At 29.6% G+C, this 15207-nt stretch overlaps 1 protein-coding gene across 2 annotated transcripts; it reads right to left on the reverse strand.

Moving 5' to 3' along the window:
• Positions 1–7935: 7935 nt before the first annotated feature.
• LOC105115710 (lipase) lies at positions 7936–14085 on the reverse strand. 2 transcript variants are annotated; one of them, XM_011012685.1, is made up of 11 exons: positions 13903–14085; positions 13753–13824; positions 13437–13525; positions 13278–13343; positions 13144–13191; positions 12931–12998; positions 11169–11241; positions 10921–11082; positions 8931–9125; positions 8454–8542; positions 7936–8328 (listed from the first exon to the last, which is right to left on the reverse strand). In XM_011012685.1, the coding sequence occupies exons 1-11, from the start codon at positions 13922–13924 to the stop codon at positions 8124–8126; spliced, it is 1089 nt and encodes a 362-aa protein (XP_011010987.1). In that variant the 5' UTR covers positions 13925–14085; the 3' UTR covers positions 7936–8123. The 2 variants fall into 2 exon arrangements, with proteins under 2 accessions (XP_011010987.1, XP_011010989.1); XM_011012687.1 differs by lacking the exon at positions 13437–13525.
• Positions 14086–15207: the final 1122 nt, after the last annotated feature.

Raw genomic sequence — 15207 nt, forward strand, 5'->3', positions numbered from 1 at the left:
AAATAATAATAATAGTAAAAGTAAAATAATAATAATAATAAAGGTATTCTGTAGGGTTTTTGGTATTGGTTTACATTTTCTTTGTTTTTTCTCCTTTTTTTAATGTCAATTAGTGCATGTTATAAAGAAATAAAGCAATTTCATTTCATCAGAATTCCAGCAGCCAAAAAAAAAAACAGTCTTTTTAAAACAATAATAAATCATTGTGTGTTTTAAACATGGTAATTGTTAAAAGTAAAAGGAAAATTACTGATTAAAAAATAAAATCATACATGGAGAAGGTGGGAACGCGAACGAAATCGTGGGACCGGTAAAGTTAGAAAAAAGTAAAAGGAAATTGGGGAGTCCTGATCGATGGGACCGGTAAAAGTGAGACCAGATTGCCCTGTGAGATGGGACAGGTAAGGGAATCCTGGTTAACCTGTGCGAAGGGACCGGTATGCAAGAAATAGAATGTTTGGGAGGGTGAAACAGTTGTTTGTTTTTAAGGTATTTTTTATTTTAAAATAATATTTTATATTTTAAAAAAATTATTTTTAACATATCATATTAATCTAAAATATTAAAAATATATTAATCATGTCATATTAATCTAAAATATTAAAAATATATTAATTTAAAATAAAAAATATTTTTTTTAACCACAACTAAAACATTACCGGAATAGTGTCTCATTGTTAGGTAAGAATTGAGCTAATGAATGATTTAATCATGATTAAATATAGATGCTCAGTAAATTATTTAAAAATATTATGTTGTTGTCATACTTGATATGCAGGGAAAATAATTAGCTCCAGGGGAGTTTGTTTATGGGATGAAAAGTGGATTTTTAGAAATTATTTATAAAACAATTTTGCATTTTTTATTAAAAATATTTGTTAATAAAAATTATTTTTTAGTTAAATAAAAACATGGTTATAAAAATATTTTTCTTTATTTTTTCATAGAAAATACTATTCAAAAGTTATGAAAAATTTAAAAATATCATATTATTTTTTTATTATATTAAATTTGGTTTTTAAACTTTTGATTGCTATATATATTTTATTTTGAATATTTTTTTCAATTTCATCCCTTAGAATTTAATTTTTATATTAACTTTGGTCCTCATTTTTAGAATTATTATTTGTTTTTCTCTTTTTATTTTTAATTAAAAAAATTTATTTATCAAATTTAGTCCTTATTCTTTTAATTGTTACTTATTTTATTTGAAATAATTTATAAAATAGTAATTATTATTATTTTAATTTCTTCATCTTTTAATTTTTTTATTTGTTAGATTTGATTTCTATTATTTTAATTATTATTTATTTTATTTGATATAATTTATGAAATTATATTTTTTTTCAATTTCATTCTTATTCTTCTTATTCAAATTTTTAATCTATAAGATTTATTTCTTATTATTTTAATAAACTTGAAAAAAAACACATTAATAAGTTATTTTTCAACTCATTTTTATGATATAATAATATACTGAAAAGTGTTTTCCAACTTATTTTTCATTATACTACCAAACATTGAAAAATAATTTATCTTTTAAAAATTTATTTTTCTAGAATTCACTTTTTAAAAAAAAAAAATTACTTTCCAGCAAACAAATATAACTTTAATTTCAACTAATTTCTAAGATCAATACCATTAGGTAGATTTTAGTTGCTTGATATTTCTCTTTTCTAAAAGTTAATTATATGTAATCATGAAAGTATTAAGCATTTTATTTTGAAAAAGAATATCATTGTAATTATATTCCACTCTTTTATAATATCTTGGGTATTCAAATTAAATGTTAAATCATGTAACGAATGAATTTGAATGCTTTGTTAGACTTAATTGATTTTACTATTAATTGACATATTTTAGTTCATTTGAATATTGTATAGTTGTAACTAATTTTATGGTATATATTATATTTATGATAGGCTTATTTTATGGCTTATGATTTTAAATCCTTGTGTGTTGTTAATTATGTGAAGAATGAAGGTGTTTTGCACACATTGATATGCTTTTAAAAAAATAATTTTCTTAGATTTTCACATGTGTTATTGTGCAACAAATTTGGTTGTTACACTTACATTGAGTTTTAGATTTTGTTATTTTATTTGTCTTAGAACATAATCTTTGTATTTATGGTCATATGTTAGACCATCAAGTTTTTTTTTTAGACTATATAAATACCATTTTGAAATGGAATGCAAGGGCTACAAACCTTGTTATATGAATTATATATGTGTTTGAGATGATTCTTACACATTGATTATTTAAATAATTAAAAATTAACTTATCAAAAATAATTATTTTTGTGACATCACTCCTTATGCTTCTTCTTCGCAATTCATTATAATTATTGGGTGAGGATTTTATTCCAATACTTCTATTATCTCAGTTCAGGTAATTATTGTGTCAAACTTCTATCTTAAATTTAATTTTTAGCTTTCTTATGTCTATGTCAATCTTCATTATGGGTTACTTGTTCACGTGATCATGGGATTCACATCATCCTAAAAATAGAGTAAGGTTAAGTGGTCAGTCGTCAAAAGTACAAAACTAAAATTAAACACATTTATGCAAAAGTTATGATATGTGCAAAAATATGCAAAAACATGTTTGGAGACCCTAAAAATTGCTTATGGTTGCCGTAAGTAATTGAAAGCGTAAGATTATAAAAAATAAAATAAAAACTTGTTTTATTATTTTTTAGTGAGCCTATAAAAACATACCTTGAAGCCTTAAAAGTTGCCTAAGATTGGCTGATACAACATCAAAAGAGCAAAATTATTGGGAAAAAAAACACATTTCTGCAGAAGTTATTGTTTTTGTTTGGTGATGTGCCTTAGCCTTCTAATTCGAACAAACTAGCAATTTGATATAAAGATAAAGAAAGGTAAGTGTGGTTCTCTAGTTCCTTTTTTTTTTTTTTTTTGGGGTTTAGGTTGAAAATTACATGATTTGTAATGGAAATGAATGATAAAGTCTAAATGAAACTCTTTGATAAGTCGAAGATGACACAATGAAATTCCTATTAAGATAAAAACATCGCACTCTTTATGATTAAGAATGAAAGATCTGAATTATTCTTCATCTAATTCTGAAAATGAAAGAACAAGGGAGAAAATTTCTTAAATGAGAAGTTGAAATTTTTTATATTATTTTAAAGGTGCTAAATATTTGGTTCAAACATCATTATATATTTGCAACAACTCTCCAAATCAATTTAGTATGTTAGAGGACCAAATAATGTGAGAATCTCTCTCACACAAATTGAATAAATTTGAAAGTAATAGTATTATCAAGTCTTAATATGTTAACCTTACAAAGAGTATTTATACTCTTAAAATAAAAACACTAATAAATCAACCATTATAGGCTAAATTGAGCGATTTACAAAACTGACTCAAAACCTATACTAAAAACCCTGAATTTATGGATCCAAATAAGGCTTAGGTCATAGCTGAGAACTACTTATTAATTAAGCTTAAACAAGTATTGGGCTTAAGTTAATTAATCAAACTTATACCTAATATGAACCAAGCTTATTAGACACAACAAAAAAAACTCATGCAGATAAATTATCTTTCCTATTGTGAGAGAAGAAAAGAAATCAAAACAAATCTAAAACAAGGCTAATAAAGCCTTATTGATATCGAACAATGTAAAAATGATCAAGTTCAATTTCTAACATGTGTTCCCAAATATCCATTTTTATGGTAACATGCTTAATTCTCAATCTAATTATTGGATCATATTGAGAATTTACCTAGTGTTTCTAAATATATTATTAAAATTTGGTTTAATGTTCTAGATCAATCTGAGTTCAATAAGGCAAGACAATACAGACAAAAAATTATTGTACAGGTTTTGTTATCTAGTTCCTTTTGATTTATGGACTTTTTATTAGTCATGAATTCATATCCTAATGTATGACTTTAACCATTTTGTTCCTATTGATTTGGTGACTATTCCAATTAATAAAGGTATTTCTATGGATGGGGTTAAAAAGGTAGAAATTATATAAAAAAAAACTCCACGAGCAAGTTCGATCTCATATTAAAAAGAAGACAACAAAGTATGCTAAATATGCTAATAAAGGGCGAAAAATGTTCAGATTTGAGTCAAGAGATCTTGTTTGGATTCATCTTAACAAAGATGTATTTTCATGCAAGTGAAACTCCAAATTGATGTTGAGAGTTGATGGACCATTTCAGGTTGCCAAAAACAATGATAATGCTTACAAGGTTTACCTTCCTGATGAGTACAATATTTTAACTATGTTTAATGTAAAAGACTTTTCACCTTGCTTGAAAGATATTGACAATTTTAATTTAAGGACAAATAACTTTCAACTCGAGGGTGATTGTATGCACCATGATTATAACATGGAATGAGCTAATTCTAATATGTATGGGATTCAAATAGTCCAATGAGAAGAGCACGGGTGAAACAACTACAAAATACCTTAACACATCAGATTAGCATAATTTAAGCTTCGATGAGTTTGGAGGCTTGCAAAACTGAATGAAAATGATTCAAATATGTTTGTTTGTTTTCAAATAAGGTTTGGATCATGATTAGGTAGTTTTAGAGAGTTTGGGTTTACCATCAGCCCGTGGGCCAATTTGAGCCTAGATTTTCACCACTTTATTACTTTGAAAAATAAGCCTATTTTACATGATTTCCAAGTTTAGAATGTCATCTTTTCATTTTTTTTTTCCAGTCATACATGCATTGGGGTTTCGTATAAAAAGTTATAGTCGTTTTAATTTTTGTGTTCGTGTGTGTGTTCTATATGTAAAAAACATGTGTTATTTTTTATTTGTCTAGTTTTGAAACAAGTCATTTATTAGGGTCTCAATTATGTCATTTTTATATTTTCTAAATATGGAGAGTTATTCCAATTATATAATGATGCTTCAAACGAAATATTAGAAACTTTTAAAACAATATAAAACTTTTTAACTTCTTTTAAATAGAGTTTTCTTCCTTGTTCTTCCATTTCTAGAATAAGTTAAAGAACAAAACTTTTAATCATAAAGAGTATGACGTCTTTATCCCGATTAGAATTCCTAATCATGTGATTTTTAACCTAAACATCATAAGAAAAAACCATATATCAAATTGTTAGTTTGTTCGGATTAGGATAGCTAAGGTATTAAAAATTGTCCTGAACAATACATTTAAAGCAACCGATAAGGTCTCAACCGAACCACATTAAATTTCCTCTCTTAACCTACCCAAGTGTTGGGCTATTGTTTGCTCTTCAAGCTCAACAATATCGCACTTAAGCATGAGTAAGTCAAATTCCATTGTATATTCTTCTACGGTCAATCCAGATTACATCAAATTATGATCTTAAGAAAAGTCTCTTACCGATAGTGTTCAATTAAGAATCCTATCAAGATCCCTTTTCATGTTCTCCTAAGACTTGATCTTGCTTCTACCATTACGAGCCCTTTGATTTTTAAAATTCTCCCATTATAAGAAAGTATATTTTCTAAGTTTAAGAGCCATTAACTTCACTTTTCTATCAAGATACTCTTTGAAATAAAAAATTCTCTCCGTAGTTTGAAGCCAATCAATGAAATTGTTAGGTTGCATTTTCCCCTCAAATTCAGAAGCATCAATTCTCACGTCAAAATCTTGATAAGCTTAGTCTTCTATGTCTTCTTCATTGATGTTAAAAAGAACAATTGTCATTAGTATTATGGTGTGGCTATGATGGAAAAGATTGACATCCTCTTTATTATTGTTAGAGGAACCAATTTCAAAGTTATTCTTATCATCATTGTCATGATTCTTATACCATTTAAGACACTCCTAGAGGTGCTTGATTTACCTTATCATTTAATCCATTTCAAGAGCACAGATGTCCCCCTTGAATTCTTGCACACGACACCCGTGAACAACCATGGTTGTAAATCCAAAACTCTTATACCAATTTGACATTAGAAAGGTATGGAAATCACAAAGGTGCACGTCAATCATACAAATGATAATTTTTGCTCACTATTCTAAGGTACAAAACCAAAAAGATACATAAATAAATAACAAACTCACCACTTTAAAAAGATGGAATGATACTATCCAAGAAATGGTTGAATAATAAAATTCAAATTCTAGCGTAATTATACATATTATCCAACTTTATACTATCAAACATAACTCTCAATCCAATTATTGGATTGAGCTAAAATTTAACCAAGAGTTTTCAGACATATTTTTCTACATCAAGTTAAAATTACAAGTTAATCGTAGTTCTATAAGGCATCATGATACAATTCAGAAGATGCAATATGATTTTGATATTTGTTGCCTTTTGACTCGTAAACTTTCTATTTAGAAAGGATTTTTTTTTCCCCTGAGATAAGGCATTTGGAAAGGATTCCTTTATTGATAATGAAAGGATATTCAAAATCTAATTTTAAGGTTTTTTCTAATTCTACAAGGATCTTTAATCGATAACAATATAGTTTTCAAATTTGACAAGGATTTCTTCAATGTTCAAAAATCTTTTTTTACAATGATTTTTGGGTTGATTTTTTCTATTATATATTTTTACACTAACAAGTATGATTTTTTATTCAACAGTTAGATATAACTAAAATTTTATTAGACGTTTCCAGAGGTTTTGTTTTATATCATGTTAAAAGTTTAAATGAATCCAATATCGAGAAAGGCTTGCATTAAGATCCAGGAGCTCACTTGTAAGATTTATATTAGTTTCTTAGTTAATTTAAGATTTATTTAAAAAAAAAATTATTATTTGTTTCAAAATTGTTTACGATGTCTTGCATCTATTATGACATCTATTATCAATAGGATGATTAGAGTGTACCTGGGTTTTTTTAGCTTTATCATAATGTTTTAAATAAACTAGTGTTTTGCATAATGCAATATTTTTCTCTTTATTTAAACAAGCAATTCAACTTATTAAAATATAACTGATTTTGTGGTGTTCTTCTTTGTACTTCTTATTCACAAATTGGTATTTATAGAGTTGGGTTTTTTATTTCAATAGTATTGATGGCATGGAGCATGTTTTTATTATGTCATATTTTTATTAGACTTGTTTTAGCTTTTCAAGATTTGTTATCAATCTTGTTATAAGTTGTGTAATCACAAGATTTGCATCACAAAATTAAAGAATAAGTCCACCACTTATAAAGAAGATGCAAAACTTGATATTATGCCAAAAAACTAAGTCAAAAGACTCGATTCAAATTTTATCAAAATATCTCAATACATGGTCTAATTCAATTATATATAATTGAAACAACCTTCTATGTCTAGGTGTTATGAAACTCATGATCATACAATCATGTAATCCATAACAAAAGTAGCTAACACAAACTTGAAAAAGCTAAAAATCAAATTTAAAAGTAACATTACATAATAGTTATCTATCTTGAAAGAGACAATAATTCTATTGAAAATAAGCCCTCCACCAAACCATGATAACAAAAAATTACTGCGAAGACAATTATCCTTCAATAAATTAATTTTCAATTCATTTAATAAATTAATTTTCAATTCATTAATTTTCAATTCATTTAAAAGTTTAGAATCTTCTAAGCAATTCCATTTCATTCAAAAAAACATCCTAGAGTTTTTTGAGTTTTTTCTTTTTTTTTGGATAAGGATTAAAAAAATAGTTATCCGTTCTCTTTTAAAAAAGTACTACCGAGTAAAATATAAAAGCTTGAATAATATACAAACAATTTAATTGTTTCTAAAGTTATTCTTTTGTGCACTGCTTCATATTTGGATTTTCTGATAATATTTTCATTATTTATTTATTTGTTTCTTACTTGGGTTTTAAGAGAGCCTCTCTCCAGAATATGCCCTTGCTTTCTTCTTTGTTGATTTAGGTTAAGCGGGGTTGTGTCCCCCTTTCCAAGCTGTGTAGAGTTCCTTTTATTTTATTTTTTGTTAATACACTTCCCCAATAAAAAATATAAATAAAAAAGATTTAGATGTACAAATCAATCTATATACAGAACGCCCCCCTCGACAGTGGTCATCAGCTACACGATGGGCTAAGAATAGAAAATCAAGAAAAACCTACATGGGGAAGAGTTCACAAGTGGCCTCTCAGCCACCTTGCAGGAGAACCCAAATTCTGAATTCTACATACGATCTCCACCCATGTTTGTCTCTGTTTTCATTCTCAGAATAGAATCTCTGGAAAAAACAATATTTCCTTTGACATCCATTTTGCCGTACTCTTTGGCAAGAGAATCCATCACGATTCCACAAGATCTCCATGTCTCACACATCAGCTCAACACCAAAATAAACTAAATGATCTGCAATACTGTTCCCTGCCACCGACCTGCACAAAAAATTCAATGCTGAAGAGGTTGTAGCAATGTTTTGGGAGAAGAATCTCGCTTAAACTGTGTTAACTATGTAGTTATTTCTACATATCTCAAATATCATTTACGCGGGGAAGGTCACCTGCTACAGTTTGGGTCTTCACCAGAACCATCACAGACCTTCTCCACTTCATAAACCAGACTTCCCACTCCAATGTTATGCAGCCAAACCTGCAATTAAGAGAAAGGTTATTACTGTTTTAAAAAGCTGAAGAAACCCAGTGCATGCGCATGATTCCCAAAGAACTTTTCTTTACGGCTGTAAAGGTTATTACTGTTTTAAAAAGCTGAAGAAACCTAGTGCAGGCGCACGATTCCAAAATCTCACGATTCAAGGACAAGGCTGAATTATCAGAAGGCTAAATTGCATAAGTGCATATTTTAATAGAAGATCCAACATGTCCAAGCAAAGCATCAACATCAATGGATTGATTTATAGCTGTGCAGACTTTTAAAAAATAGAATTATCAGAAAATTCACATGCCTTGACTATATATCCATTGCATTGCAAGCTTAATACTAAATCCATCGATAATTCACCTGAGAAAGCAAATGTTACCTCTCTTGGGAAGTGATGGTATGTCTTTTGAGGGAAATAACGATAGAATGGAGGTAGATGTGGTACAATATCATGTTCATTTGTGACTCGGATTGTGTTTGGCACAAGTTGACTGTAGTAAGAAGCAAAAGCTGCATTGCCAACCCGAGGCTGTCCAAATGTCATAACCTGAACATTCTTGGCTTCAGTATTAACCTGGAGATAGACAAATGCATATTCAATACCATTTCAAAGGCATCAACAACCAAACGTTGCAAATAAAATACAATAGTAATAATATGGAAGTAAAGTCACACAAAATGTAGAATATAAAATGCATTAATAATATTCTCAGCTATAATTCAACTTTGGTACTTTTGTCAACCATCACAATCCGGCTTACACCATCGCTTCCTGTTATATTATTATTTAAGTAGATCTCAATAATGAATTCTGATATGTAAATTCTGATGGTGTATATTTTAAGTTAAGATAATATCACGCTATATTAAAATAAATGGCTACCTTAATGTATGGATAACCGTAAATATATGGTGACATCGTAATACTTTTGATTGTATTGTCATTTCCCTGTGAGTATTGGTTGCATGAGCCAAATGTAGTTTGGATTGTATTGCAGATTTTAACCAGAAACAATTTTTTTAAGATAGGACCTCCGTACAAGGAAAACTTTACTGAAATTTTATTAAATTAGATAAATTCATTATTTTAAATGGTAGATCCATTGCACGGTTAATATGGTTGTGTATACTATGGGTGTTATAAGTTATGTCAAAACTGTTACGAGTAAAATATGAAGTAGGATATAGACAAGGCAGTTTCAAAAAAAAAAGAAAAGATTCACTTCTTTTACCATAATGATTGTTTGCAGGGGCGTTTTAAAAAATCGATCAATCAAGAAAAAAAAAACCAAATACCGAACCGAGAAAAGAAACTGAGAAAAAAAAAATTTAAAAATAAGAAAAAGCATTTGATCCAATCCGGTTTCAGTTTCAAAAAACTAAAACCAAGTAAACAAGTTCAACCGAAATTGAACCAACTGTCAAAAAATAAAGTATAAATAGAAAGTTTTCACCTAACCCTAAATCACTACTGTAGCCACACTCCACCCCCCCGCCCTATCTCTAGTTCTACCCTATCACTTTCCCTATTAGCCTATCTTCCTTCCACCCTCTGATTCACTTGAAGAAAGTCTCTTAAGTTACTCCAGTCCTCAGCTTCTTCATTAAATAATCCTTCACTGGCTCCTCTTTTCTTCAATTTCAGTGCTAGTGCAAGCACCAGCAGACCCACTGCCATGGACCTTTGGCATTACACTACAGCCTGTACACGAAACCATGATCGATGTATGGAAGGCATTCTATATTCTACTAGACTGAACATAGTAGCTTCACAGTGTATTGTCCTTCTTGCATGGCGTGGCCTTCTCTCTATATCCAAGCTTGATGGCTAAATGATTATACTTTATTTGCTTTTATGTGTGACATGATCCAATGGGTTCTTAAGATCCAATGGGTTCTTAATTTGATTGATTTTTTTTGTTGCAAACCCTGGATTTTTAGTGCTATTTGTTGAATCTTGAAACTTGACAGGTATAAATATTTTTTCGTTGCTTCATTTTGGTTAATTAACTTTCCTTCTATTTGGAGATTCAAATGGAACAGTTCAGGCAGATTAGGGAAATGTTGGGAAGTTTGAAGGCTTTGATGGTATTGGATTTTCTAGTTTTTAAAGCAAAAAAACCAACCCAAACCAAACCGATCCGATTTGGTTTGAATTGATTTTCAATTCGGTCCATGTAATTTTTTTCAGAAATTAAAAACCCGGTTCAGATGGATTTTTGGGCGCAAACCAAACCGGTTTTTGAACACCCCTTGTTGTGTTTTAAAATACTATAATAATGTGACTAGAAAATCCACAATTCAACACCTATGAAAATTTGTTTGTGTGTGATATGTGCTTGTTTCAAGAAATGGTCACTCATAATTACCACCAAATCAAGTCCGCAAAATGCTGCCATGGCTCCTCCCATTGAATGTCCTGTCACGATGATATTAAGATCTCCATAATACTTCTTTGCTCTTTCGACTGCATTTAGAATTCCAGGTCGAATTGTTGTATTGTGATATGCAGAATAAAACCCATGGTGCACCTGAAACCAAGAAAAGGAAAAAGGAGTGGATTATGAACTCCCGCATAAACCCAATCAACAAATTCAGAGAGACTTGAAATTCACACCATTGCATCAGGCATGCCCGGGTAATTTATATCAAGTTGTTTCCAGTATAAGTCTTCAATCCAATTCTGTATGCTGTCAATATGCAATTAAACCACATCAAAAACCAGTCAACAATAGTTCCAACAACTGACCTCACCAACTTAGACCTAATTCAGAAAGAGATGGAATCAAATTCACATCAAGTTCTTTCTGCACTATCTGTGAGCATCAAGAACTTAATAGATTTTGCCCCTAATAAGAACCACGATACCAATCAAGCACACATCACACATAAGCAACAAGGATAATCAAGCATCAAAGACTTGTAGTTGTTTGTTGGATTCTTGTCTCAAGGACCAAACAATCAAAACATAAGTCATCAAATTCAGCATGGAGGTTCTTATGGTGGCATGCAGCTTAAGTTACAAAAACAATACTTGTCACTTTTACATCTTTCATCAATATTTGGCCTATGAAATACATACACACAAATCATATTGATTTAAATGCACTACTGATGAGAACCAACGAGCACCATAAAAAGATTCATTAGGGGTATTAACTGGACTAATTACAAGGACAAGAGCCAAGAAAATTAAAGAGGCAGTTTTGAGCTTTTTTTTTTTTTTATATAAAATTTTTAATTTAAAAAAAAAAAAAAAGCATCAAAACTGCCTCTTTTATTTTTTTTGGTTTTTTTTTTTTTTTACAGTTTTAAGTTAACAAACATAACTTTCAATCCAACCATTAGATTAGACTAACATTTTACCAGAAGATTCAAGAGAACTTTTCTATAGGATTAAAATTTCATAGCAATCAAAGTTCAGAAAGGCCTTACAACAAAAACCAAAAGCTATTGTGCGAGAATTGTATTATTTTTCTAATTAGTTTATGATTATCTTTCCTTTTGATTTAAGAATTCCAAAAAGGCAAGGATTCCTTTTTATCTTTGGACAGGCGACAATTTTTACATATTCAACAAAGACAACTTGGAATTGTCATAGTTTCCATGTTGATGAAGGATTCTAAGTTAGCAGCTTTTCCAAGTCAAAGCTTCCATGTTGATTAAAGATTCAAAGCAGCAGCTTTTCCATGTTTTTCAAGGACATTAAAAGTCAACATGTCGAGCATTATTTGAAAGGATTACTTATTAAGGTATAACTAACATTGTGACGTCTTAGCATACTTCGAGTTTTTGATTTGTTATATTCAACAGGTCCAAGTTCAATTTATATTATTTTCGATTTTTATGTACAAAGTTATTTTTGGCTCAAGGTTTTCTATCCAAATTTGATTTTTGTTTTTATGGGTTTTTCATCTACTTTGTTATGGGTTTCTGGATTTTTATATCCATGGAATTCGCATCATGTTCTTTCTTGTGTGAGTTCAAGGGTTCTTACCATCCAATTTGCATCAACTACCAAAACTTTCCATGTGCAAAGAACTCAATACAACATTAAACAATCAATTTTCTGGATACTACAAAAACTTTTGCATGTATAGGACTGCTGATATTGTAAAAGTGTGTGATTTTGTTCTGTTGTGAGCATGCCATGCATTACTGTTTTGAATGTTCATTACACAACATAAGAATAGTATTTTCATATTTTCACCATCTAACATTTGTGTTTTATATCCTCTGGAGAGTCTGCATAGCTCAGTTGACTACACAGCTGGCTTGCAGAAATTGCGAGCAATCCCCTATAACAGTTAATTTGAGAATCGGGGTTCATTGAAAAGGTAAGCATAATTGAACCAACATAATATACCCATATGACAAACCTGTGTTCCTGAGTTCCTCTAAAGGCGATGACTATAGCATTAAGATCCTTCGCAACTCCAACAAATGACTATATCCAGTCATCATAGCATCAGAATTTTTGACAAAAGAGCACCACAAAAAACAAACCTATGAGTTATAATATCAGAATAAAGCAAAGGATATCAGGATTCATTCTCTTAAATCAATATATGCAAGTCATAATAAATGCACACCTGTAAGCAGTGCTCAACATCAACAAGCAGCTCTATAATGTCAAATCCCTGTTTCCACACAAAGATGTATCAGTCCAATTTTGAAAGAATGAAAACCTGATTGAAATTGAAAATGTTACAACTAATGAGAGTACCGCAGTCAAACCAGAACACCTCGAGCATGTCCAAGTAAAAAGTTGTGTCAAATCTGACATATATACCTGCAGCCACAAAGCTTCTTTTAGTCATCAAATCATATAAATCTTTAAAAGCCCCGTTCCGGTTCATACTGGTCTTGAGTTTTTTGTTATTACCGCAGAGGCATACTCAACCAATATTGTTGCAAGAGAGTGATTGTAAGCGGTTAGATGATTATCTGCGTGCTTATGCTCGGCCATAAGTTCTGCAGCAAATAATAAAACCCCTTACAATTTCTACTCCAATAAACCTCAATCTTTTCGTATATTTGCATAATAACAAGTAGAAAAAAAAAATCAACTAATATATATTCCATGCCCAAAAATCTTTAAAAAAAATGAATTGATCACACAATTTGACCTAAAAACTTGTGCAATTACCCTTGACAGAAACAAGAGAGCAATAAATAAATGTATTAATTCATAAAATTACCTCTTCCACAAGAGAAAGCAAACAGACATACAAAAATCGCCAAAATAAACCACCTCCTTTTCCCCATATACTCTGCAGTGATAACCCATAACAATCCATTAAAATCAAAACATAAAAGCTAATTGAAAAACAAAAATTAAGCAAAAGGACCTGGTTGACCCGCTACCACCATGAATTTGGAGCTCCGATTTTAGGGTCTCCGGCGACCGTACGATTATATTAGACGGAAAGACTGCAGCCTTGTCGTGTTTTTGGATAAAATAGAGTTCGAAGAAAAAAATAATTTGATTAATTGAGGAAAAAGATAAGGAAACAATGATTGAGAGACAGAGGGGGGGGTTAATAATATAAGAACAAAAACCACTGTAGTTTGGTTTCCTTCGGTTGTTTATTACCTATAGTACCCTTCTCACTTTTCTGGTTTCTATCTCCGTTTGGGATTCTAAGGAGATGTTATGGTAATTTCAAGTTATTTTTTTAATATTTCTTGAACCTTACACTTTTGCCCTTGTCAAATGTCAAGACCCAAGCTGATGATGCATTTTCCAAACGACTTGTCAAGGAACGACGTTCTCCCCTCTTTCGTTACCTCAGGAGTCCAGTGCCCCGGCGCCCATTAAATTGGCACGTTCCAAGACTGAAGTCGGAGTGAGGTGCGTGAGTGTCGTTCTTTTCAGACGCCAGTTTCTATTTAATGCCCTGCTTGAGGAATAGAAATTTCATATAACTTATGCTAGATAGAAATATTAGATTCTATAGAGTTGATGAATAAAGTGAATTTATTAAAAATTCACAGATAAAAATATATAAAATAAAAGAATAAAAAGCACTCATTTTCTTTTTATATCTTATATCTTACGATTTATTGTATTATTACCCTAGTAATTCTCTTTTTTATTTAATAAAAGCCTGAATTTTGAATTATTAATGGATGGAAAACTTGTTTAAAACCACCTATAGGCAGTTGGTGGTAGGGTGGAGTTATTTTTTATTAAAATAATTTTTTTAATTTTTAAAAATTATTTTTAAAATCAGTATACCAAAATAATTTTAAAATATTAAAATATATATTATTTTAGTAAAAAATTTAAATTTTAAAAGAATAAATTAATTAGATTGTGAGAAAGTCTATGTGAGTTGTTTTTTCAGGTAGCATAGGATTGAATTGGATTTTCTTAATCTCAATTTATCTATCTTATAATCATATGTTATTTGAATATGCTCATCAACATTGCACGGGACAAAACCAAAGCAATCTTTCAAATATTAATGTATATATAATATAGTTAATCAGTTGATTATATTGTAATAACTATGTTTATATAAATATATTTAATTTATGTTTTTTTATTTTTAATATTTATCATATATTTGATTTATAATTTAATATTTAATTAAGTAAAAATAAATTTATGTGAAAAAAAAAATTTATAAATAAAATTATAAAGTTGTTAT

The sequence above is a fragment of the Populus euphratica genome, unplaced genomic scaffold (genome assembly GCF_000495115.2).
Source record: "Populus euphratica unplaced genomic scaffold, PopEup_1.0 scaffold752.1, whole genome shotgun sequence".
Lineage (NCBI taxonomy): Eukaryota > Viridiplantae > Streptophyta > Magnoliopsida > Malpighiales > Salicaceae > Populus > Populus euphratica.

Bases quoted from the DNA above. Each gene is read 5' to 3' on its own strand.
- LOC105115710 (XM_011012685.1), bottom strand. From the start codon at position 13,924: ATGGTGGTAGCGGGTCAACCAG. The intron at 13,526-13,752 runs GTAATTTTATGA...TATTTGCTGCAG, and splicing joins TGCTTTCTCTTGTGGAAGAG to AACTTATGGCCGAGCATAAG. The intron at 8,329-8,453 runs GTGACCTTCCCC...TTTTTTGTGCAG, and splicing joins GAAGACCCAAACTGTAGCAG to GTCGGTGGCAGGGAACAGTA.